Source organism: Onychostoma macrolepis, chromosome 24, assembly GCF_012432095.1.
Source record: "Onychostoma macrolepis isolate SWU-2019 chromosome 24, ASM1243209v1, whole genome shotgun sequence".
In the NCBI taxonomy this organism is placed as follows: Eukaryota; Metazoa; Chordata; class Actinopteri; order Cypriniformes; family Cyprinidae; genus Onychostoma; species Onychostoma macrolepis.
The window spans coordinates 13,336,836-13,364,259 of NC_081178.1; the positions used below are offsets into that span (position 1 = coordinate 13,336,836).

Consider the following 27,424-nt stretch of genomic DNA (forward strand, 5'->3'; position numbering starts at 1 on the left):
TGTACACATTAAATCTAAAAAAAATCACATATAGACCATATCCTATCGTAATCGTGTGTTTATCTTATATAATCTATAGTGGCTGTTGTCATGTTTTTCTGCTGTGTAAAAGCCATGAATGCTCTGGCTGAAACTCACGTTGTTTGTGATGTTACCGCCTCTCCGTTCTTAAGTTGCCAGGGATATATTCCAAGTATAATACACATTAGTAAAAGGATCTTTTTAATTTTTATTTGTCTATATACACTTTGGGCGGCCGCGGTACATTAAAAAAGTAGCCCAAAACGGCTCTGTAATTTTTCCTGCGACTGTATTTTCAAAATAGCCCACTTGTGCCGTTACCCTGGCAACACTGGTTTGCTGTACCCTCGTCACACATGATAGATAACCTTCCGCTCTGCGATGACGGGAAGAAGTTGGGGTCAAACCTTATCAAGCGATTAATTTGCTATATAATATATAATATACACTTTCAATAGTTGTGATTGTAATATTTCAATTAATATTTGGATGTCTTAATATTGAAAATGTACTAATAATTCATTTACACTCATTCTTTGAATAGAAAGTAAATTATTTATAAAAGTATATAATTTTAATTAGTGCTGTCAAAATTAGCGCGTTAATGCAGGCGATTTAATTTTTCCAGTTCAATGGCGTTAAAAATATTTAATGCAGTTAACGCAGGGGCGGAGTTAGGGTTGGCCACCGCACTCACAACTGCTGCTTGTCTTTATTTTTTCTTGACAAAAATTTTGTTTATTTAGATGCAGAATGTCTTTACGAGCCCATCAAATGGGAGACTTTTCAGACACACACTCCGACTTCGCCTTAGCACTAGGTGCGAGTCAAACGAGCACGGAAACGGTACACGAGGTGACGAGGCCACTTTAGACGGTAGAACTTCAGTGAACGGTGTAGGGCTGCATGATAAATCGAAGTGAAATCGAAATAGCGCTTAGACAGAAGCTGCGATTGTCATGCGTATCTTTCAGTGAAGCACGGTTCTGTGATCAGTAATAAATCTCCTTCCGAAGGGCGCTCTCGTGTGGAAACTCCAAATACGCCCCGCAGAAGAAACCCAGGAAATCTCTAGAACGGTTGCTGAATAAACAGAAGATTTAAATGCTTTCATTGATTCAACGTGACTAATAAACACACGACTATGGCAACATATGGTTTATCTGAGCTCTTATTATTATAATTTTCATTATAATAAAGTATATCTATAATGCAATGCTAATCGACATACCCTTATCATTGCTTAGAATACTATGAAATATGTTGCATGCCTTATTCTGTGTAAGAAGCCACATCATCTCACAGAAGGATTTATTTCAAACACTTGGCTGACGTTATGAAGTGAGTTTAGAGTAAAAACATGTTATTAAATGTGGTATTTTCACATGCTTTCAGATGGAGCAGCATATATTTTTATTTTTATTTTTGCTTAGCATGTCAGAGAACTACAGCTCTGTGTAGTAAATGCTGCTCCATCTAAAAGCAGGTTATGGAAATTTACTACTAATCACAGAATTGGCTTTACTGACAAGATGTGCATGACAATCACATTCGATTTATCGTGCAGCCCTAGAACTGCGGTCAGATGAGATGTTGATAGGCCATATGTCAGTAAAAATGAATTTTCCTGTTCTGTCAGTAACTATGTGCACGTGTGTCAGATCTGCATCACATTCAGTAGCGACAGCTCTTAAAGTAATAGCAGCTAAATAATAACTTAACTCTGCTTCTGTGATGTCTGTTAGTTTTTTTTTTTTATCGATTGACAGCACTCATTTTAATGTCTTTACTGTCATTTTGAACAGTTTAATTTGTTCCAGTTTGTGTTCTTGCTCAAAAAAAATTTACTTCCTCATTCTGCACACATTTATTGCTGAGATGTCCATTCGATTTGCACAATGTCACATTGACATTCAGCATTTTTAAAATGTTATTTATTTACTTATTTATTTGGACATTTAAGATTTAGAAAATGCCAATTTTGTGCTTTTGTCCTTTTATTAGATATTTATTAGGAATGTTCTAGGTTCAGTGCCGGTTAATCTCTATTGACTGCATCTGTGGTATAATATCAATTACTACAGAATAAAAAAAAAAATCATTGAGCCCCACCAGAAATGTTGAATTTGTTGAAAACGTGAATAGAAATGCACTTAGTGGAAATAAACATTACAATACACATTAATATACTTATTCATGTTAACATATGAGCAAAGCTATACAAATTTCAACACATAGTCATGCAAAGCCATGTAAAATATAGACGATACGCACAGAAGTATGAGCTGGAAAATTAAGCTTTTTCTCTTGGCTCATAGACTTCCTTTGTAAATGCATTACGGTTTTTACAAATTGAAGCACATTTGAAAATATTTTCTGGGTAGCCACAAATGCTCTCGATAGATCTTAACTTGTATTGAATCTTTTAAAATGGCACTAGATGATTCTCTTCCCCAGATGTCTCATCGTTGTACGATGCTTACGGCGCTATTTGTGCTCTGCCTGATTAGTGACTTGGTTTAACGCTACTCTGGAGGGTTTGATTTGGTGAGGGCCGAGAGAGAAACAGTGAAAGTTCAGGCTAAATGAGAGATGTGTGAGGTAATCTCTGAGCCCGGCAGAGCTCTAGTCTTTTCCCTGGCTACAGCTCAATTTATGTCAATTAAAAATATGAGCTGGCTAATCCCTCCACAGACAGATTAATGAGATAGAATGAAGGAGAGGAGGGGAAAAGAGCCGAGCCAATGGGAAGAGGTGTATTAGACTGTAGCAGCCTCCCGCTGACTCAGCCTGAGACGCTCCAGCTAACTCATAGCCACAGCAACCCAACACAGCTGCGTCCCATTAAGTAGACATTAAAGGTCGACCGATAGTGGATTTTACCGATACCGATAGCTTTACTATTTAAAAAAAGCAGTAACAGTACTGAACCATACTTTGAGTTTGTAAATGAATAAAAATTTAGTATTAATATTAATTATTTTATTGATCATTAAAGTTATTTCATAGTTTGCTAATGTTAAAAGAAGAAACTTTCTTAATTTAAATTTAAAAATGAAGCCTATTAGTAATAGTAAATGTTGAAATGAAATGAACACATAACAAGGAACAATACTTCTACAGCTTTCATTAATGTTACAAATAGACTCTTATTGTTAAGTATTACCATTCCATTTCAACAGTCATGCTTAAAGATAGCCATCTTGAAATACCCACACAAGGCCATATTAAAATTACATGCACAAATTATTGATATTGTATGTATACTCTCACATTTTATTTGCTGCTATTTTAGAACACTGCATGATTATCTAATCAAAATATAAAAAAAAAATATGCAAGTGACACACTGTGCAAAGTCCCAGGTGTCTCATACAACAGATGCGTCACGTTCAATTCAAGCAGTGGTCTAAAACTGTTTATTTAATCACCAAACGGACATAAGTTTGCTTCAAGAATGAACTATGTGGCATAAATGAGTTTGAAGTTCGGTGTTTAAAAAAACAGCAAACGGAAAGAGAACGCGCGACCTGTATTACAGCTCTCTGTATGAAGCATACAGACTATATTAGAGCCACAGAAAGACAAACGTTTTGCTGAAAAATGCACAATACATAATTTGTAGCCTAGGGTGAAGTCATTATGTAAATTAACAATGATTTGGGACAAATATAATGTTATTTAATGGAAAACTATGTGAATGGCGCTCTGTTTCGCAGCAGAATTTTCTGTCGGCTGCATTTAAATGCGCGTTTGAAGTTTCCCACTCTATGCAGAGGCCACTCTTGTACTGTATAATGACAGTAGACCATTCTCAGCCACTCCAGCAACAGATGCAACACGAAAACTATCGGCATGGATTTTTGCCGATAAACGATAGTTCCGCAAATTCAACTATCGGTGCCGATTAATCTGCAAAACCGATGAATCGGTCGACCTCTAGTAGACATCTACCAGTGGGAAAAGTGTATACTTTTGAGTAATGTAGAGATTTGGGACTGTTTTTCCTACAGTATTTTGTATTCTGTGTTAGATTTGGCAAATAGTTCATTTGATTCATTAAAAAGGACAGTACTTTTAAGAGCAAGTTCGCAAGTTTTCGTTTTTGTGCTGTCTGTTTTTGTGTACAGTTAGCTGGATGGATCATACTTACTAAAATATGAGCTGCAAACTTCTAATAAATAGGAACTGTAAATAAATGACCCTTTAAAAAATGGTTCCTTATAATGAGGCTTGTGCTGCCTGTTCATATTTGCATACAATTAACTTGAATAGATGATATGCATCAAAGTATGTATAAATAACTCTCTTGATATTTTCAGTCAGAAAGATTCATGAAACAGCCCTGTAGCACTCAGTCAGTGAATCATTCAGAGACTTTTGTTTTGACTTTTTGTTTGCACAGTGACCATGATTCGTCATGATTCATGAATCTGTGTTAGATTCGCCAAAGTATTTGTTTGATTCGTTAAAAGAACAGCACTTTCAAGAGCTAGTTCAATCATGAAATAGACTGACTGTTTTTGTGTACAATTAGCTAGATGGATGATACATGCCAAAATGTGAGCTGCAAATTTCTACTAAATATGAATTGCGAAAAAAATACTCAAATGGGTCTTTTCAATGTGTCTGTTAAAAAGATTCATGAAACATTATGCAGTCATACAGTTTTTGCATACAGTTTGCTGGTTGGATGATAAGCACTAAAATATGAGCTTCATATTTTTAATAAATACGACTTATTAAATGAATCTGTTGAAATGAAAAATTTTTTTTTTTTTTTTTTTTTTATAAATCAAACTCGTTCAGTCAGCGAATAACTCCAGTTTTTTGAGTAAGGTCATAATTTGGGACAATTACTTTTTTTGCAGTCCATAATTCAGACCGATGGTTAGATTTGCCAAATGATTCATTTGAATCATTAAAAGAACCAGTGCTTTCAAGAGCATGTTCACTCATGAAATAGACAACATTTTTGTGCTGTCTGTTTGTTTTTGTGCACAATTAGCTGGATGGATGATACGTGCTAAAATATAAGCTGCAAATTTCTTATAAAAATTAATTGTGAATAAATGACTCATTAGAAAGGCCTCTTTTTGATGAGTCGGATTCACAAAACAGTTTTGTTTGTAATTTAGCAGTTTGAATCAGACTCATTAAATCAGTAACTCATTCAGAGCTGTTAACAACAGTCGTGAGTCATTTTTCCAATTCAGATTTAACGCAGCTGAGATTTGTAATAAATTAATAATGGTAATCTTAAAAAAAAATAAAAATTTTCAGTTCCCCGAAGGGAAACATTATTTGGGTTTTAATGACATAATGGAACCATAATCAACCATAATATAGCTCATCACAATACTACCATATCTCATATACTGTGTAATCTGAATATTGACTGCATCTTTCTCTTCCACTGCTTTGCTATCTGCTCTTTTTCCAACATGTCCATTTAGTGCTCCACTTTATTCATCATCACTCTCTATCTCTCTCTCCACTCAACTTCATTCTTTTTATCTCCCCCAACCTCTTCCCCATGTCCCACTGCACTCATCAAGTCGTCTTGCTGAAGGAAATCGTAAAGCTCGTCCTAGCTAACATACAGCAGTCCCAGCTTGGCCTGGCATCTCTCCAGATCCGTTGCTCATCTCGAGCTGATACAGTGGCTGGATATAAAGCAAGAGTTTGCAGTCTAGGTCACATCCACTGCAGTGTGGATATATAAAAAGATTCAAGGGCTTTCTCCCACTGCCAGAACTAAAGGGTTTTTGAGTATTAAAAAATAAGAAAGAAAGAAATGTTACATTTTACTTTAATGTAATGTAGGGCCCTATGAAATCCGTTTTATTTTTTTCGAAATTCAGTTTTTTCCGTTTTAATATTTTTTGACTCTGTTTTAATGGTGAATCAAAAAGCATGTCTAATTAATTAAACTCATGAAACTTACACAACAATCATGAACAGCAATTTATTCAAATTAACAAAAATTACATTTTAAGGCCCTATGAAAGATGTTTTATGTTTTTCTCAAATTCAGTTTTATTTTTACCTAATTCTGTGTTAATGGTTTGATTAAATATTAGTAATCACAAGCACCTCTAATTAATTGATTTTTACAAAAAAATATGTATGATTATTTATTTATTTATTTTTCAGAAATACTGTGTTGTGTATTCACATTTCTTCTGGTAAATAAATTCTGGTAAATAATTTTTCTGGTAAATATTCCTTAAAAATAATATTTTAGTAATAATTGTATTAGTAGTAGTAGTTACTATCATTACATTAAGTAATATTTATGTCACGGTTTCTTCAAGTTAAACCGAACCTTTATTTTGATGGGTTGCTGTGAAGACCTTTAAGTTTCTTTTTATGTGATATGACAATGGATTTTTCTCAAAAGAAATGGTAAAATGCTCATGAACTGACTTTCAGAGCAGTTCTAGAGATTGTTTGTGTTCATGTACTCATTTATTGAGGTGGCAGCGGCTGAAAACACCACAAGCGTCACGCGCGCTCACAGAAATCACAGGGCCCTAGTAATGTATAAGTGTAATGTCTTAAATTATTTGAACTTGGGTTTTTTTATGCTAACGTTTATATGTGATTAACTGCAATATATTTGATTAATTAATCAGCATACTGTGTACTTAATTTAATAAAAATATTCAAATGATTGTCAGCCCCTATTCAGTTTGACTGATCAACGTCTTTGTTTTTGTTTTGTAGCCCACCGCCTGGGGACAACAAGTCAAGTTCCAGTACTTTGCCACCAATCAAATCCAAGACCAACTTCATTGAAGCAGATAAGTACTTCCTGCCGTTTGAGTTGGCCTGTCAGTCCAAATGTCCGCGCATCGTCATCACCTCTCTAGACTGTTTACAGGTCAGTGCCCTACAACACGCTCATGTCAGGATGCTTTTTATGATAACGATATTTCGTCTCATGCGCTGTATTTATAATTTTTCAGAAACTCATAGCATATGGTCACCTGACGGGCAGCGCCCCAGACAACACCACCCCCGGAAAAAAGCTCATCGACAGGATCATAGAGACTATATGTGGCTGTTTCCAAGGACCACAGACGGATGAAGGCGTCCAGTTGCAAATTATAAAGGTCAAATATTTCTATGTGAGATTGCTCATAAACATGCAGCGCAAATAATGCCATGTTTTGGTTTTATTAAATTCAGAAATGCTCAGGGTAGGTTATTTAGGTGATGTTTATACAGGATCCTCAGTATTGCAGTATTAAACCACATAAAGAAGGTACATCAGAAATATATCTCTAATTAAAAATGATTATTAATGACACTATATAAAATAATAATAATACAAATAATAGATTTTAAATAATAATAATAGTATGACATGTTTCTTTAAATTTTGACATTGTTTTAATAATTTGAAAATCCCTTTCTCATCATAATTTAGAATTCATTAGCAATTATTATCGTTATTATTATATTAAATGCTATAATAATTATTATTAAATTAAAATTTATTGTGACCGAAGGGGTTTTCAAATTATTAAACTTTTTTTTTTTTTTTTTTTTGCTGGCTGAAGTATGTCTTTCAGCTCCTATATGGAAATTCTGTTTATTTATCTATAATTTATTTAAATGCTGTAGCATTTTTTTAATGGGGAATGATTATGTTTGTTTAAACTATTCAGTATTGATTTAATTTTAGTCTTTGGTCTTAGTCTTCATTTTATTTTAGTCTTTAGTCTTTGTCTTCAACAGTTTCCAGTTGTCTTCCTAGTGTCCCAAAAAACAAACAAACATAATAATAATAATAATATATAAAATGATATATAAATTACATATGTGTGTGTGTGTATAAATATATACATATAAAATTAACCATGTATGATATGATTAAAAAAAACTGCACATTTCACTCATCCTATTATTAACATTCAAATTATGGAGAAAACAGGACATTTTCTGCAAAAAGTGTAATACAAAGTTCAAAACAGTAAATCGGGAAAAAAAAATAAAAATAAATAATAATAATAATTAATATTAATATTTTTTTTAAAGCAAATAAGCCTGTCTTTTTTCAATTTGAGTATGTAGGTTGTTCTCTTATTCTTTATGTAGAACTGCCCTAACCTGTAGTGCTCAGATTTCCATAGTGTCATTTGCCTGAGCTATTGTTTTACAAATCTCATTGTGGAATGTGGAGTAGCAGGACAAGCACCGCTCCTGAAAGCTGCTGAACTCTTTCATACGGCCGCATTTCGAGCCTAATCTGTTTGAAATTTACCAAGATTCCCGCAGCTAAAGTAAAAAATGATAACTCTCCCCCATATTGTACAAATACTTATGGCTACAGTTGTGTCTTACCGTCCTCTGTGGTTACATTTGTGTTTGTTTTGTCCCCGACAGGCCTTGCTCACAGCCGTGACCTCGCAGCACATAGAGATCCACGAAGGTACGGTTCTGCAGGCCGTGAGAACGTGCTACAACATCTATCTGGCCAGTAAGAACCTCATCAACCAGACCACGGCCAAAGCCACCCTCACGCAGATGCTGAATGTGATATTCGCCCGCATGGAGAACCAAGCAGTGAGTGCATTGGACACTTCTCCTGTGGTAATATGGAGAAATGACACCTTGATCTAACATTTCTTCTTTCTTTTTGGTTGATGCCTCTCCTCCTCCTCCTTCCCCCCTCAAAATATAGCTTACAAATCACAAGATCAGTTGGTCTTTGGCATCAAGAAAGCGAGATCGTCAGGTAAAGAGTGACAGGACTGCCTTGAAATGTGCTTGATCTGAAGTTTTCTCTGGTTTGTGTACATCAGTTTCATCCGTCACTCTCGCACTCTGTCTCTCTCTCCGATCTCTCTCAGACGTCTCGCTCCAGTCTGCTTGCCTTGGCTTCATTGCGTTCGTTTTCTGCCTGCTGTCGTCCCCTCCATGACAAATGAGTTCCTTTCATCTGTCTTACCATGTTTATGTGTTGTGGAAGAGTGTGACTACAGCAGATCTCTCTCGTTTGTAAGGCCACGTTTACACCTGGTAGTAACATCCGTCTCAGGTGGTTTGGTCATAAGTTGTCAGTGAAAACAGCTGTTGACACCTGGTTGTTACGTGTGACTCCTGTGACAAACGTGTTTGGATTTTGAGGAAAGCGTCTCTGGTTTAGGACGCCATTTGTTGCTCTATGGGACTTGGAATTATTTATATATTGTTCAGCCTTTTAACAATATTAGTATGGTTTAAAAATTGCATATATTTGATTGAAAATAATTAAATAAATAAAGTATTATTACATTTTTGCAAAAATGTAATAATATTAACAGTTTTATTGTTATTTTTAAAACTTTTTTATTTTTATTTTCAATGTTGAAAATAGTTGTGCCACTTAATATTTTTGTGAAAATCGTAATACATAAGATTTCTTCCTGAAAAGGCTCGAGAGAACAGCATGTATTTGAAATAAAATATTTTGTAATATTTTAAATGTCTTTGTCACTTTTGATTAATTTATCTAATCTTTTCTGAATAAAAGTATTTATTTCTTTAAAAAAAGTGGAACAGAGCAACCAACATTTTTATCAAATATTTGTTGTATTTTCAGAATGTTAAATCTGTATGTAAATGTAATGTAAATATACAAATCAATTTAAAATAATCAGTTTCCCCCATTTTTTCACTGTGTGAATAAAATAAATAAAATATTGAATTATTTTTATTTATTATGCACAATCATTTATCATAAACCACAATATTTATTAATATTTACAAATGTTTTAAAATGAACATTTTAATACATAAATATTAATGCTCCATGGAGAATTCCACAAATATTTTCTTTAATAATGGCAAGAAATCATTGGATCAGAATTTTGATGCACTGACACATTGTGAAAGCACATTAAATGTAATATTCACAATGGAATACAAAATAATTTATAATATATTAGAAATATATTAGATATCGAATATTCTAGTATGAGTATTCAATATCAAGAAAAAATCTTTTTATTTTTATTTATTTTTTTATTCACTGATCTCACCATAAACGTAATGTTTTGAGCAGATTGTTGCTAAGAATAATCATTTTGGTCGATTTTTAAAACTTTGGATTGGGTGTGTGTCACATGATTAGTGTTGTTCAGGACACATTTTGATCGTATCAAAAAACATTTTGGACCTTGTTTACAATCGCATTTAGTGTTGTCATTTGGATTCGGATCATCCGAGATGGATGTTGATACCAGGAGCAAACGCGATGTGTCTGTATCTTTGTGGTTTAGGTAGCTGCATGTGGATGAGGACAGTGAGTGCAGTTTAGGTGTTTCACAGTTGATGCATTGATCAAAAGGATGCCATTTTCGGTTTTGGCACAAGCAGAACACACTGTCACACAGTTTTAGCAGTCCGGACGGAGCGTGACACATTCTGACACAGCCAGACACATCATGCATAACTAATCAGCTGTACAATATTGAAGATGTGTTTGTTTTGCCAACACAGACCAGGCCATATTAGACCACCTGAATTCAGCTGAAAGCTCTAGAGAAGGGACATCATTGTCCCTCATACTTTATTAATAAACCTGTTACATCAAATGGGTAGTAGATAAATGCAGTATATTCAACAGTCTGCTTGCTAAATAAGGTTATTTAGTATTTTCCTAAATGTTACAAATATAATTGTTTCATTCATTTAATTTAATAATCAAATCCAGTTGGTATGTTTAACAAAAGTATCTGTACTCTTTGTATGGGAGAATTTACTCTGTTGAGATGGATTATTTATGTGTTTGTTTGTTTGTTTTATTTTTTATTTATCTTACAGTCATGGCCAAAAATATCGGCACCCTTAGTAAATGTGATCAAAGAGGGCTGTGAAAATTAATCTGCATTGTTAATCCTTTTGATCTTTTATTAAAAACATTCACAAAAATCTTACCTTTCATTGCATAATAAGAATTTAAAATGAGGGAAATATCCTTATGAAATGTTTTTCTCTAATACACATTGGCCACAATTAGCGGCACCCTTTTATTCAATACTTTTTGAAACCTCCATTTGTCAGTTTAACAGCTCTAAATTTTCTCCTCTAATGCCTGATGAGGTTAGAGAACACCTGACAAGAGATCAGAGACCATTCCTTCATCCAGAATCACTCCAGACCCTTTAGATTCCCAGCTCCATGTTGGTGCTTCTTCTCTTCAGTTCACCTCACTCATTTTCTACAGGGTTCAGGTCAGAGGACTGGAATAGCCAGCAGAAGCTTGGTTTTGTGCTCAGTGACCCATTTTTGTGTTGTTTTTGAGGTTTGTGTTTGGATTATTGTATGGTTGGAAGATCCAAACATGGCCCATTATAAGATTTCTAACAGAGTCAGTCACTTTTTTATTTTTTATTTGTTGGTATTTGATAGGATCCATGATGCCATGTGTCTAAACAAGATGTCCAGGACCTCCAGCAGAAATATAGGCCCACAACATCAAAAATACAGCAGTATATTTCATTGTACACATGGGGTACTTTTTATCCCTGTGTTCACCAAACCCATCTTGAGTGTTTGCTGCTAAAAAGCTCATTTTTTTGTTTCATCTGACCATAGAAGCCAGTCCCATTTGAAGTTCCAGTCGTGTCTGATGATAACTGAATATGCTGGATTTAGCTTTTCTTGAAACCCTCTCAAACAACATGTGGTGATGTAGGTGCTGTTTGGCAATTTTTTAAAAGGTTTTCTGACCCCGAGACTCAACTATTTTCTGCAATTCTCCAGCTGTGGTCCTTGGAGAGTCTTTAGCCACTCAAACTCTCCTTCTCACCGTGCATTAGGACAATTATAGACACACGTCCTCTTCCAGTCAGTTTCGTAACATTTTATGTTGATTTGTAAATTCTTAATTATTGCCCTGATGGTGGAAATGGAATTTTCACTGCTCTAGCTCTTTTCTTAAAGCCACTTCACTAATTTGTGAAGCTTAATTATCTTTTGCTGCACATCAGAAATATATTCTTTGGTTTTTCTCATTGTGATGGATGATTAAGGGAATTTGGGCTTTGTTTTCCCTCCTATTTATATTTCTGTGAAACAGGAAGCCATGGCTGGATAATTTCATGTTCATAATCACCCTGGTGTGCTCAAAATTGTGAATATGAATGGGAATATACTTCAGAGATATTTTACTCATAAGAATTTCTAGGGGTGCCAATAATTGTGTCCAACGTGTATTTGAGAAAAACATTTATTTCATAATGACATTTCCCCGTTTTAAATTCTTATTATCCAATGAAAGGTTAGATTTGTGTGAATGTTTTAATAAAAGATCAAAAGGATTAATTTTCACAGCCTTCTTTGATCATATTTACCAAGGGTGACAATATTTTGGCCATGACTGTATAAATTACAAATATAACGTATAATGCATAAAATATGTGTAAATGTTAAATATTTAAATTGAATTATTGAATCCATAGTTTCATTGTATGAGTTGGTACAACCTAAGATGATTTACTAATGAAACTAAGCTACCAGAGGCTGCTGTTGTACCAAATGTATTTGTTATTAAATTTATTTATTTAATAAATTATAACTAATACATAGAATTATATGATGTTAATTGCAAATTATATATATTGGATTATGAAATCTATTAACAGACCAAGCTTAATTATGTCATTTGTATTACCCAAGGTATTGGTTTACTTGTTACATGTTTATTTTCAGTTATTTAAGTATCAGATGCTAGTATTGTATCAAATTTATTTATTTTTTATTTGCTCATTTACAGCCATATTTTCATTTTATCAGTTGCTCAACCCACGTTTTTTGACAGGGTACCGATTCAGTTGAACCATGTGTGATTTTTGACATGATATTTGTTGTCTGAGACAAAACATGCAGATCATCAACCATTTTTAAAAGGATTTTGGATTGCATAATGTGGCAGGCTCACTGTCATTGATGGCAGACTTATTCCCTCTGCGATGATTTTAAAGAAACTACTGCTTGATCGTTTTGTAAACCATAAAAGAAAAAGAAAAAAAAGCGATTTTTTTTAATTTTTTTTGGTCCAAACAATGAAAATCAATGGAGTCCAATGTTGTTTTGACATCTTTGACCTTCCTTGTGTATACAGTATCTTTTTTGTGTTCCACAGAAGAAAAAAAGTCATACACGTTGAAAACTACATGAGAATGAGTAAATGATGACAGAATTTTCATTTTCGAGTAAACTACCCCTTTAAGAGTCATGCACTTATCCTGCTTAAAAAAAAAAAACACAACGATGTAAGCATGTGCGTAGTCCAGATTGTCATTCCAGGTGCATGTAGTCCAACCACCATCTGTCTCTATGAGCACAGACGTTGTCTTCGCATACTGTAAGATGCTATAAGATCCTGGTCTTGTGTTTCTTTTTGTTTTAAAAGACGGGAACCGTCTGTATTCCTAAACGTAATCATTTGCCTCCCGTTCAGAGAAATGGATGTACATCAGCTTGTCTTTGGGCTCCGGCTGCCCGGAGGGAACATGAGTGTGTAAACTCACCCTGATACATGTTTAAAATGAGTTGACTTTGTGTGTATGTGTCTTCCAGCTGCAGGAAGCCAAGCAGATGGAGAGAGAAAGGCACAGGCAGCATTCTCCAGTCAGCCAGCAAGAACCAGAGTCTCCTGGACAGCGGCACACCGACACCCCCGGCAAAAGCCTGCCCGCAGAGGCCAACGGTGGACCGGGACACCAGGGCAGCAAGGTCGAGCAGGGATCCCCACCGTACGAGAGTCCCGAACCAGAGAACGGCACCGACTTCTGCCCTGCGGAGAATGAGCAAACCGAGGCAGACCAGGCTACTGCTGCTGCGCAAAGTAAAGAGAAGCATGCAAACATGCAGAGATTAATTTAGCTTTAGGGTTCCATGTTTATGTAAATGATTATGCTAATTTCTCTAAATGACTCTAGACACCATTGGAATATTCTAGGAGAGTGCTTTTCACCATTGCCTCAGTTCACTCAGTTACAAATGTGACTGAAAATGTAAAGTTTAATAGGACGTATTCACAAAGAGTTTCAGGCAAAAATATCTTATATAGATTTTAATTTTCTGTTTAAAGATTTATTCTTTATAAATAATAAGATTTATTATTATTCCACCTTGTCTTCTTTGGTGCTTGCATGGCATTAAAGTTCACATGAAAATCACATTTATTTTTGTCATCATTTACTCATTCTCATGTCATTTTAACCCAATAACATATTAATTAAGATATTTACAAATTAAGATATTTTTAATAAAATCTTAGAGATTTCTGTCCCTCCGTTGAAAAATCCAGGTAACCAAAATGTAGAAGATCCAAAAAGGTCAAAATGAATCCATATGAATTGAGCGACTTAATCCAAGTCTTGTGCAGAGATATAGTCACGTTATATGATGAACAGATTTAATGTAGTTTTATGTGTTTATAGGTGAATAAAAGCCTAAATTAAATCGGTTCATCATATAAAGTGATCATTTATTTGTACAAGACTTGAAGTAAACTACTAGATTTATATGGATTTGTCTTATTGGTTTGAAATGACATGAGGATGAGTTAATGATGACAGAATATTTATTTTTGGGTGAACTATCCCTTTAAGTTAATAATATCACAAATTTTAGTTGGTTACCCCCCTCCTCTCAACACTGCTAGACACAAGCATCTCTGATTCCTAGTCATTATTAGTTAATCGTCGATTCAGGCTTGACATCAGAACAGATGAGACATCTTGTAATGATGTGACATTGGAAAACTGTGTCACTGTCTCTGAGTCTTACGTAAGTTTAATAGCACAGCTTTCCATCAGAACATCACCCAGTTACAAGCAGGATGGAGTCCCCTCTTAATAACACTTATTAAAGTTAAATTGAGAAACTGATAACGTGGATTTAATGTGACTACAGAGTGTGCTTGGAGGGAAAATCCTCCTATCGCACCATGAATGACTGACTAGACAGAATTAGACGCTTAAACATACTCGTCTGTCTTTTTATGTGTGGCAGAGCATGGCACGGAAGCAACTGAGGAAGAAGAAAACCGGAACTATGAAGAGAAGGCGCAGGAGATTGTACAGAGCATTTTGCAAGAAGTAGTAAACACAATTGCTGGAGGCGAGTTATATTCATCTTACTTGAAGGGGACAGTTGGACAGTTCAGCCGAAAATGAATTGTCAAATACGTGTGTGTGTGTGTGTGTGTGTGTGTGTGTGTATGTGACCCTGGACCACAAAACCAGTCTTAAGTTGCTGGGGTAAATTTGTAGCAATAGCCAAAAATACATTGTATGGGTCAAAATTATCGATTTTTCTTTTATGCCAAAAATCATTAGAATATTAAGTAAAGATCATGTTCCATGAAGATATTTTGTAAATTTCTTACCGTAAATATATCAAAACTTCGTTTTTGATTAGTAATATGCATTGCTAAGAACTTCATTTGGACAACTTTAAAGGGGATTTTCTCAATATTTTGATTTTTTGCACAATCAGATTGCAGATTTTCAAATAGTTGTATCTCGGCCAAATATTGTCCTATAATAACAAACCATCAATGGAAAGCTTATTTATTCAGCTTTCAGACGATGTATAAATATCAATTTTGAAAAATTTACACTTAAGACTGGTTTTATATATATATATATATATGTGTATATATGTGAGTGTGTGTGTGTATGTATATATATGTTTGGGGTCAGTAAGATTTTGGGTGAATTTAGTTTGATCAGATATGCAGTAAAAACAGTAATGTTGCAAAATATTATTACAATTTAAAATAGCTGTTTTCTATGGAATCCTGTTTCTGCCACTGAATAAAAAATAATAAAAAAATGTAATTGCGACTTTTTATCTCACTATTCTGACTTTTTTCTCGCAATTGCAAGTTTACATCCCACAATTCCGACTTTTTTTTCTCAGAATTGCATGATATAAACTTGCAATTGAGAGTTATAAAGTTTTTTTTTTCTCAGAATTGTGTTTCTGATTTTATTACACGCAATTGCGAGTAAAGTGAGAATTGTGTGAGATAAACTCGCAATTCTGAGAACATAGCAGTCTTTTTTTACCCCTCAGAATCGGACTTGCAGTTGTGAGTTTATATCTCATAATTCTGAGAAAAAAGTAAGAATTGCGAGGAAAAAGTCAGAAATGTGAAAAATGAACTCGCAATTGCAAGAAAAAAGTCAGAATTGTGAGATGCAAACTCGTATTTGTTAGTAAAAACAATTTTATCACAATTGCAAGTTAGTTGATATGCAATTCTGACTATATCTCGCTATTGCTAGTTTATATCATGCAGTTCTGAGAAAAAAAGTCAGAATTGCGAGTTTATATTTCGCAATTCCGAGTTTGTCTCACATTCTGAGAAAAAAAAGTCAGAATTGCAAGATGTGTACTCGCAATTGCGAGAAAGTCAGAATTGTCAGATTCTTTTTTTTACATTTTTTTTATTCAGTGGCGGAAATGGGCTTCGATAGTTTTCTATTTTAATATATTTTAAAATGTTATTTATTCCTGCGATTTCAGCAAAGCCATTACATTTTCAACAACCATTACTTCAGTCTTCAGTGTGACGTGATCCTTCAGAAATCATTCTGATATGCTGATTTGGTGCTTTTAAAACATTTATTTTGAAATGATTATTTATACATTCTTTAAAATTTCTCATTTTGTGTAAGACAGAAATCAAATGTTTGTAATCACATCAAGAGAAGAAACGATGACAGAATATACATTTTTTTGTTGAACTGTCCCTTTAAGGAAGCAAATATTATGTTGTTAAATGAGCGTTCTAGTGGTTGTTTGATTTTGGTAGCGATACACTTTAAACCAGGACCTAGTCTGAAGTCTTTTTTTCTGTGTTCAGATGTTAAAGAGAGCCGTGAGGGCGAGGCTGAGCCAGCTGAGGGCATTCCAAACTCTCTGGAAGAGGAGGGAGGGTTGGGCAGCGACAACGAAAATGTTCACGCCAACGGCATCCCTGGAACACCTATCTCTGCAAGCTTTACTCCGTCCCTACCCGACGACAGACTGTCTGTCTCTTCCAATGACACTCAGGTACCAGTTTCCACTGGCAAAACAGCTTCTTGTTTACACATGTGTAATTGTTTTGACTGGATTGTTTATCCAGAACTGACTTCATTGATTTAACAGTTGAATTCCTCAAAATTAAATTATAGGGTTTGTTTGCGATGTCACAAACCATGATACCCTCATTTCTCTCAAGTGTTTTGCTGTAACAAACTGCTACTTGTGAAACGTTTTGTAAAAAAGCAGTTCTCCCTTCATCTTTTTGAATGAGCAGCTAGAAGTAGTAAAGCATAGACACGTTTAGAAATAAAAAGTCCCAGTGTTTTTTTTAATGATCAAAGCCCTACGTTATACTTAAAATCGTTTTTTTTTTTTCCTGTTTCCTTGCTTCCGCATTGAACTGTATCTGGCCTTTAATTCAGCAAAATTGTATCTTCTCTTTAGGTCACCCCAACACAGGAAGGAAAGACTAAGAACATTTTTAACACGTTCAATATTGAGATATTTTCCTAGTATTGACACAATCTTGTTATTGCCTTTCTTTAAACACAATATTATCAGCAAAATCCAATATTGATCAGTTAATTTGTATTGATTTTTTAGTGCATAAACCGATTTCAGTACTTATGTTGAATAAAACATGAGTCCTGAATATTTTAAACTTGCATTTAACCTATTTTTTCAGCTAAATGTGTGCCTGTTTAATTAAATAAAAGAATCCGAAATACATTATTATTTTAAGGTGGAATGGGTTTGTTCTGTATGAACATACAGTTTTAATTTAATTTGTGTTGGTCATAAAGTTCTTAAATTGGATTTTAAGAACACTGCAGAAATCCTGTTTTTTTTTTTTTTTTTTTTTTAAGTTTGTATAACTGTCCAAATATTTTTTAGGGCCATTGTATATGCTTAATGGACCATAATGCCAATTTTATGGCCTGTTGCTTTTTTTATGGTTGATGCATGTTATGTGCTATAGATGATGATTAATTTCCCTGGCAGTTAAATTTGATTGCTGTAAGACTCTAACGTGAGCATTTCTCCCACAGGAATCGGTAGCTACCACTGGTGCAGCACCAGGTGCAAAGTTTTCCCACATTCTCCAGAAGGATGCATTCTTGGTATTCCGTTCACTCTGCAAGCTCTCCATGAAGCCCCTTTCAGACGGTCCCCCTGATCCGAAGTAAGCCTATCTTTCTAAAAAAAAACATCTGACTGTATACAAAAGGAATTGTTTATTTGTTGTGCCAAATGTCGTGCCAAAAATGACATCCCCAGTCAGAATCCAAGTGGGTTTGATGTGGTTATATCCTAATCTGAAATCTGTGGTTGTAGATATTTTGGATGGAGAGTGTTGAAGGCATCAGTCTGCATTGCACAGAGTTGAGTTGTCTATGGTTTTATCAGCTGCTGTCCCATAACAGGTGAATAGGGCTGTCAGAGGGCAAGAGAGATGTTCCTCCCTGTCATTTTGAAGAGAAAGAGACATTCATTCTGGTGTGTCTTCAGGGGCAGTGAGGCAGGAAGCTTGTTTCAGTGCTATTGATTACTCTTTGTCAAATGGACTTAGACCTGTTGACCCCTCTTGATTTACATCAGGACTTTATTTGTCAGTGGTATATACTAAGGCACTAAGCATAGATGGGGGTTAGGGACATGAATCATGCCTCAGATCATGCAGTTTGTTGAGGAGAGGTTATTTTGTATTTTATTTTTTTACTTTTTTTTTAATGATTGAACTAGAGGACAATAAAATGGAGTTTCATTGAAGGGTCTTTAAGAAGCCACTTAGCAATTGAATTCTCAATATTTTTTTATTTTCTTAATATATGTCTTTCTTTGGTATTGAAGTATTTAAACACTCAGTTAATAAGTTTTCAAGCAGTTTTCACCCCAGTAATGCAAAAGTTAACTCAATGTTCTTTATTAAGTTTAGTTTGGCCTTGGCATGAGTGTTTTATATAGAATGAGGATTAAATATATTGTTTTATTCACCTAAGATTCCTCAACTTCCTGCAGATCCCATGAGCTGCGGTCCAAGGTCCTCTCGCTACAGCTCCTTCTGTCCATCCTGCAGAACGCTGGGCCCATCTTCAAAACCAACGAGATGTTCATCAACGCCATCAAGCAGTACCTGTGCGTAGCACTGTCTAAAAACGGCGTCTCCTCCGTCCCTGAGGTGTTCGAGCTGTCGCTGTCTATCTTCCTCACTCTCCTGTCCAACTTCAAGACACATCTCAAGATGCAAATCGAGGTGCCTGAACTCAGTTCCCCCCGAATCGCAACATGTTTGCGCGTCTTGCCCTGATGGCGTCAGTCTGTGGAGCGTCTAGCTGACAGTGTGGATTTATTTAAGCTGTGGTTTAGGATGAAAGCTTGTAATTCTGCCTCAGTCTGTCTGTCTGTTTGTGTGTGTGTGTGTGTGTGTGTGTGTGTGTGTGTGTGTGTATGCGCCTCATTCCAGATGAGTGTGTTAGGATTTATTGTGCAGTAATATTTCTCAAATTGATCAAGTTACACATCTTGGCAACACCATATATTGTTGAAACGTTATTATTCTGTTACTGACTTGGTTATGAATTTATAAGGTGAAAACTTGACTGTATATACGTTTTTCTCTCCTCAGGTGTTTTTCAAAGAGATTTTTCTTTATATTCTGGAAACGTCCACAAGCTCGTATGACCACAAGTGGATGGTCATTCAAACCCTCACTAGAATATGTGCTGGTATGAAAGCTTTCCTTTACCATCCACTATCAAATATATATAAGAGAGTGTTTCTACAAGTTATTCTATGTTATTTCTACACTCACAGATGCCCAGAGTGTGGTAGATATCTATGTTAATTATGATTGTGACCTGAATGCTGCTAATATTTTCGAGAGGCTGGTGAATGACCTCTCAAAGATTGCACAAGGACGAGGAGGCCATGAACTGGGTACAACCCCACTTCAGGTAAACACACTGTCCTTAAATGGATTGGTTGACGCACAAATTGTCATCACTTACTCACCCTCATTCCATCATTTTGTTCATGAGCACACAAAAAAAACATTTGAAGTGCTCTTTCCCATACAAAATCATATTATGTGCAGTGGCACTCAAACAAGGACACATTAATTTGATCAAACGTGGCAGTAAAGACATTTATAATGTTGAAAGAGATTAAACAGAATTTAAACAGAATTTCATTATCTCCTTATTTTTACAGCATTTTGATCAGACTTCTTTCAAAAACATTAAAAATCTTTTCCCACCTCAAACATTTGAAAATACCTGTGTATCTGTATATAGTATTGGATAGATTACTTACGAATTGTAGCCCATTACTGATTACAAATTCCATAAAGAAAATTGTAGTTAGTAATGTAATCTGTTGGATTACACTTATTAGGTAATGTATTCTGACTATGTTTTGATTACTTTATTTTTCATCATCATGAAGTGCATTAAACATTATATTACACCACGGTTTTCCCAAACTGGGGTCCATGAATGAACTTCAGGGCGTTTGTGAGTTGATGAAAAGCTAATTAATATAAAGCTTACTTAAATTATAAAAGTATCAAATTAAACAAATTGTGTGTACTCCATTTTCTATGGTCAGTTCCATAAAACTGGTAAATAAGTGGTAGGATTTATTTAGAAAATCAAATCAACACTTTATGAATAATTTACTGCTATTGTGTGAAAAATATGTAATCATGTAATCCATAAAAACGTTACTGTAATTTGATTATGAGTATTGTAATGTAATGTTATCTAACTAGAAGTACTTAATTTTTTTAATCTGATTATGTAATCCAGGTTACATGTAATCAGCTACTACCCGGCTCTGTCTATACTGTATATATTTGCAAATGTAAATATTTAGAAATGCAAATGTTTAGAAATATTTAAAAGTCTGCTAGTCGCTAAACTTAAGTACAGCTTTAAAAACCTGGAATATATGGCACAGGAATCTTGTATTACTACTTTCATGATGCTGTTGTACTTTTTGAAGTTTACAGTAAATGATGCGTCTTTTTTTTTTCCCTTCAAAAATTTGATTTGGATCAGGTAAATTATAAGAACTATTATTTTAAAACCGTGTTAGTGATCCCAGGTCATGTTGTCCCTCAGGAGCTGACTCTAAGGAAGAAAGGACTGGAGTGTCTGGTGTCAATTCTCAAGTGTATGGTGGAGTGGAGCAAAGACCAATATGTCAACCCCAACTCCCAGACAAGTCTCGGTAAGGCAAACAGTCAGCCTCTGCGGAACAAAATATCAATACTAGCTCCTCAACCAGTTTAATACCTGCAGAACCTTATTTAGCCTCTCTGTACCCTGATATGCTTTGGATCCAAGCAGTTGCATTACGTATTCCAGGTAACGGCCCTGGCTTTTCTAAATGAGTCTCCTCTGAGTGCATTTATGCTGCTTTCCAGAGGCTTCTGGCTTGTGCAGAACCAAATGGATAAACAGTTGCTTTTGAGGACAGCACACTAGGAGTCCTGTGCCTCAAAGACGGGCAGGAAATGCTATTCGCCGTGATGGCTACGCCGGCCTTTCATCTTAATCAAACAACCCTGAGGCTGTTATTCATCACCCTGACATCAGGGAGACAGTCTGCAGGCTTCCTGAACACTGCAAAACCAAGCTTCTCCTATGAGCTGGGAACATGCACCAGGCTAGAGACCCTGCCTCTTCAGAGCGGAGGGGATTTAGGTCTAATCAAACTTGGCTTTATTGGGCTGGAGGAGAAGAGGCTCTGATGGCCCAAAGGGAAATTTCTCTGTTGCCTCAAGCCCACTGCAGATTTTCAGTTATCAGCCAATCATAAACCAGAGATTCTTGCTTATTTTTAAATGACAAGTTGAACTCTTGGAAGCACATAGCTTTAGGCTCACAAACACCTTAGCGAACAACTAAAATATAAAACATTTATTTTTTATTTATTTAATGACAGTGGTTACCATGGATTTAACTTAGCTGTTGTATTTTAGTGGAAACTATGTTTACAATGGCAAATCAAGAAATGGCTGTAGCCTTTCATCTAGACTAAATTGCTACACTTACATATACAGGCTTTATGTCCTGATCGGCCAGTCGGATAGTAGCATACTCATCTGGGTAAATATTCGGGTGTTTGTGGATCACTAATCAAAGCTTTCAGGTTCTTGATTTCTCATCATGCTAGCCAATAAATCTTTGTTCTTTTCTCTTAACGAACGCACATCAAAAGGGAGAGCAGGTAATGGCAGTTTGTAGTGTTATTAGAATTGATTGCATTAGCTTGTGTTGCGTAAACTAGATAGTGGTTTCTTAATAGCTCTTTGTTTTGTGGCCATATTAGCGTTTGTATATCGAAAAGATAAATTAATACGAACAGGTAAGTATTTCCCAGCTGCTACTGGCTCTTATGATCTTTCCAAGAGAAGAAACTATGAGAAAGGAGGATGTGACCTGACAGCTCGTGTTACAGTGATAGCTACCCGCTAAATCTTTTACAGTGTTTCCAGTGTGAAATTAGATCCCGCAACATGTAACTATGGCTTCCACATACCCACACCGCCTGTTTGTCTTGCTTGCACCAACTTTAGATCTGTTACATTGTGTATTCAGGTCACGCTGCTCTTTCTTCAGTCCCTATCGTGCTGTTTTTGTGATACGAGTCAGCTGAGGCCAAGGACTTTTATTAGAGAACTGTTGTGTTGGAAAACTCATATAGGGAGCTGAGCCAGAGAAAAGACTCAATACACCGACAGCCAACCAGGAGCCCAATGAATCATGCCGTCTCTACTTCCTAGCCTGTAGGGGCTCATGGTGTTTTACAAACTGGGCTTGTCACTACTTCTGCTTTCTCTGAAATTGCATCTGAATTGAGATTGTCCTCACTGCAGAACACAAGATCCAGGGGGCGTGGTTGGATCCAGATCCAACTCCTCCCACCTTACATATACCTAAACCTACCCGTCTCCACCCCCTGATCACTAAACCCACCCATCTCCACCCTTAAACCTACCAATCTCCACTCCCTAGATGTGGATCCAACCACTCCCCCTGGATCTTGTGTTCTGCAGTGAGGGGCTACTCTCTGAATTTCATTCCCTTCTTTCTCAATCAGGCCAAGAAAAGCCTTCAGAACAGGAGACCAATGAGTCGAAGCATCCGGAAACGATTAACCGTTATGGCAGCATAAACTCTTTGGACTCCACCGCCTCATCGGGCATCGGGAGTTACAGCACGCAGATGTCCGGGACAGACAACCCTGAGCAGTTTGAGGTCCTCAAACAACAAAAGGAGATCATAGAGCAAGGCATTGACCTGTAAGCCATTATGTTGGAATCAAAAGCATGAAATCAGTGCACCATACATGGTTTGACAAAATCACTCTCAATAGACATTCGAATAGAAAGTTGCTTAGTTTACGTATTCCAGGGGTGTCCAGTCTTGGACCTGGAGGGCCACTGTCCTGCAGAGTTTAGCTCCAACAGCAAGTTGACTCTCCAGGAACTGGTTTGAACACTCTTGACCCATCTTAAATGTGAAGTGTGTTAGTTCTGCACCATTATTAAGAACAATTAGAATTGTAAAAAATGTTGCTTGCAAACAGGTTTCACACAAACACCATTGGTCTGCCATTGGTCAGCCAAACAGGTAGTCCCAACCCAAAATTATGCAATCTATTGAGCCAGTAGTTGGACTGTTTATTCAAACAAGCCAACTTTTTCCCTAGTTCTGCAGCTTTCATATGTCAGTTCAATGCATCTCAAATTGCATTAAACAAGACTGCTCACATTTACACATCAGTGAGGCCTGTTCGGTAGTCAGAAACCAAAGAGTAAAATGCATAGTGCTATGTGTAGCACCTACTGCTCTGCCTTTACTTCTGAAGAAACCATTTCAGTCCGATTATACCAGTATGTTTTATAAATCTTTCATAATGTATTTCAATGTTTGAATCACAGCAGCAAAAACAGACCATTTTAATAATTAGTTCACTTCAGAATAAGAATTTCCTGATAGTGTACTCACCCGTATGTCATCCAAGATGTTCATGTCTGTCTTTCTTCAGTTGAAAAGTAATGAAGGTTTTTGAGGATTTTTCTTCATACAGTGGATTGAATGTCCAACTTGCAGCTTCAAAGGGCTCTACATGATCCCAGCCGAGGAATAAGGGTCTTATCTAGCAAAACGATCGGCCTTTAAAAAAAATTAATAAATAATATACTTTTTAACCACAAATGCTGCTTGTCTTGCACTAGCTCTGTAATGTGCATGCGCGTCTTCACACATTAAATAATCACGTTGGAAAGGTCACAAACGGTTAGTTCTTCGTCTGTGTACTTTGGCTCAAAAAGGTAGGGTAGGGTGAAAAACTAAACCTCATTTTCTTCTCCAACTTCAAAATCGTCCGACATCGTTTTTTTACCTTTTTTTTTTTTTAAAGGGCATTTGACTTTCTTTGCACGCTCGGTTTGTAAACACTTAAGTCGGTACTTCCGCCTAAGTCACGTATGCGTGACTACATAATGCGTGAGATCGAGCTAGTGCAAGACGAGCATTTGTGTTTAAAAAGTATATAAATTTTTATTCTTTTTTGAAAATGGCTGATTTGTTAGATAGGACCCTTATTCCTCGGCTGGGATCGAGCCCTTTGAAGCTGCATTGAAACTGCAATTTGGACCTTCAACCCATTGGTCCCCATTGAAGTCCACTATATGGAGAAAAATCCTGGAATGTTTTCCTCAAAAACCTTAATTTCTTTCGATTGAAGAAAGACAGACATGAATATCTTGGATGACATAGGGGTGAGCAAATTATCAGGAAATTTTTATTCTGGAAGTGAACTAATCCTTTAACAGTGAGAGGACAAAACTATATTATACCTCTTTTTGATACAAACACCATTACTAACGTCATAACCGCAGGGAAAAAATGTATCGTATGAATGCTTCGTCTTCATACTTAAAAAATGCTTAATCTAAATATGCAGCTCACATTGGTTTTCTATGTACCATTATGCACAGGTTCAACAAAAAACCAAAGAGGGGCATTCAGTACCTGCAGGAGCAAGGCATGCTGGGAACCACGCCTGAAGATATCGCCCAGTTCTTACATCAAGAGGAGAGGCTTGACTCTGTAAGACATATAACTATTGTTTGCATACAAGATACAATATTTTTACTTTGTTTCTTCCATGTACGGTGACCTAGGGTCAAATAGATTTTAACAATATAGCAGTGTACTATAATAAAACTCTGAATATGCATATGCTGCTGCAGAGCTTTTCTGAAAAACAAAGCAAAAAAAAATATCAAGACACTCCAGCAAAGTGTTGCCAAACTTCCACTTAGAGATGATTTGATCCTTCAGTGTGATGAATCGGCAACTCAGTTGCTCATTCATCAGGCCTCAAAAGACTCCAGCAGTAATGGGCAAAGAGAGCTCCTTATATCTGCCCTAAAATTAGGGCACTTCAGCAAAACAGCCCTCAGCCTCCTGAATGACTTGAGATGTGCGTGGAATACTTCAATAGACATTGCATTTCAATGATGCACAGTGGATAAATGCTCAAGGATTTCTCCAATCTGCAGTGTTTGCAGCATTGAGCATGCATTGAGTTATGAAACATGTTTTTTCTGCTATATATTTTTCTACCTACACAGTCGATATCTGACTCATTGGTTCTTCTGTTTCCACCCTTACAGATCCAGGTAGGAGAGTTTCTCGGAGACAACGATCGCATCAATAAAGAGGTTATGTATGCCTACGTCGACCAAATGGACTTCCAGGGCAAAGACTTCGTGCCGGCGCTGCGCATGTTCCTCGAGGGTTTCCGCCTGCCCGGAGAGGCCCAGAAAATCGATCGACTGATGGAGAAATTTGCTGCTAGATATTTAGAATGCAACCAAGGGTGAGTGCAGCGGTCCCCTGCTGTTGCAACCAATTAACCTACGTTGCTAATTATGCCGCAATCGCTGAACTCAGTCGCTGTTTGTCTCTTTTATCTCTCTCCTTAGGCAAACACTGTTCGCCAGCGCTGACACCGCGTACGTCCTCGCGTATTCAATCATCATGTTGACTACAGATCTACACAGTCCGCAGGTTAGTTCGCCGAGCACTGATTGTTCACTGAAATCTACAGCGAATGCAGAATGCATTTTCTTTTCATTCCCTAGTCTATGAATGTTAAGGTGAACATCGGAGTTGGAAACAGCTGTTTGGCATTCAGTCTTGATATGTGAGCAGAATAGCTAAATCTAGGGTGATGGATGTTGCTGAAACGCACCAGAAAATAAGAGGAAGAACGCTACTGATCTGTTGCTTCCTTTATCTTGGCGCAGGTGAAGAATAAAATGACGAAAGAGCAATACATCAAGATGAACCGAGGTATCAATGACAGTAAAGATTTACCGGAGGAGTATCTCTCAGCCATTTATGATGAAATCGCAGGGAAAAAAATATCCATGAAGGAGACAAAGGAGTTAACTCTAAAGTCAAATAAGCAAAGTGAGTATTTGACGAACAGACAAACATACTGACAAAATCAAATAGACTCTCTTGAATTTTTTTTTTTCTTTTTGCTAACTGGGGTCACAGCAATCCTTTATGTTTCAGTTATGAATGAACAAGACTGTGTATTATCCCACTGATTTAAGTATAAATTATTTTATTTTGTAGTGTTTTACAATAGAGTGCTGTGGTTGACCAAACAAAGTAGTTCAGTATTTTGTAATTGTTAATAAATTAGTAATCATTTTAAGCATTAATGAATTTTGTTATTAACAAGGATGATAATAATTATTTATGTATTTAATTAATTTTAATGATGACGATGATAATTTTTGTTGTTGTTATTATTTGAAAGTGTTATTAAAGATGATAATATTAAAATAAGAATAATATTTTATATATACACAATAATAATAATAATAATAATAATAGACTTTTGAATTTACAAATGTATTAATACTAAAAAATTACTTTATTATTATTATGTGAAAGTGTTATTAATTATGATATTATTAAAATAAAAATATTTTATATATAATAATAATAATAATAATAACTTATTAAAATACAAACAAATTATAACTTTTTTTATTATTATTATTATTATTATTATTATGTGTGATTTGTGGTAACTGATGGCGTGTTTTGCTACTGTCTTTGGATCAGGTGTGGCCAGTGAAAAGCAGAGGAGACTTCTGTATAATGTTGAGATGGAGCAGATGGCAAAGACAGCCAAGGCTCTGATGGAGGCCGTGAGCCACGTTCAGGCACCCTTCACCAGCGCCACCCACCTCGAGCACGTCAGACCAATGTTTAAGGTATTCTGTGCATGTGCAAGTGCATACACATACACATGCATTCTGTTT

At 35.9% G+C, this 27,424-nt stretch overlaps 1 protein-coding gene across 2 annotated transcripts in view; it reads left to right on the forward strand.

Moving 5' to 3' along the window:
* arfgef1 (ADP-ribosylation factor guanine nucleotide-exchange factor 1 (brefeldin A-inhibited)) overlaps window positions 1-27,424 on the forward strand; it is a 73,032-nt gene that overhangs the window by 23,229 nt on the left and 22,379 nt on the right. For both annotated transcript variants that reach the window (XM_058765058.1, XM_058765059.1), the window contains exons 3-19: window positions 6,751-6,907; window positions 6,993-7,139; window positions 8,416-8,595; window positions 13,597-13,864; window positions 15,037-15,144; window positions 16,898-17,088; window positions 18,111-18,244; window positions 19,081-19,315; window positions 19,688-19,787; window positions 19,876-20,015; window positions 21,183-21,291; window positions 23,167-23,368; window positions 25,073-25,184; window positions 25,754-25,959; window positions 26,066-26,150; window positions 26,390-26,555; window positions 27,225-27,376. In XM_058765058.1, the coding sequence (XP_058621041.1) occupies window positions 6,751-6,907; window positions 6,993-7,139; window positions 8,416-8,595; window positions 13,597-13,864; window positions 15,037-15,144; window positions 16,898-17,088; window positions 18,111-18,244; window positions 19,081-19,315; window positions 19,688-19,787; window positions 19,876-20,015; window positions 21,183-21,291; window positions 23,167-23,368; window positions 25,073-25,184; window positions 25,754-25,959; window positions 26,066-26,150; window positions 26,390-26,555; window positions 27,225-27,376 (2,692 nt within the window). The remainder of the gene's footprint in view (window positions 1-6,750; window positions 6,908-6,992; window positions 7,140-8,415; window positions 8,596-13,596; window positions 13,865-15,036; window positions 15,145-16,897; window positions 17,089-18,110; window positions 18,245-19,080; window positions 19,316-19,687; window positions 19,788-19,875; window positions 20,016-21,182; window positions 21,292-23,166; window positions 23,369-25,072; window positions 25,185-25,753; window positions 25,960-26,065; window positions 26,151-26,389; window positions 26,556-27,224; window positions 27,377-27,424) is intronic.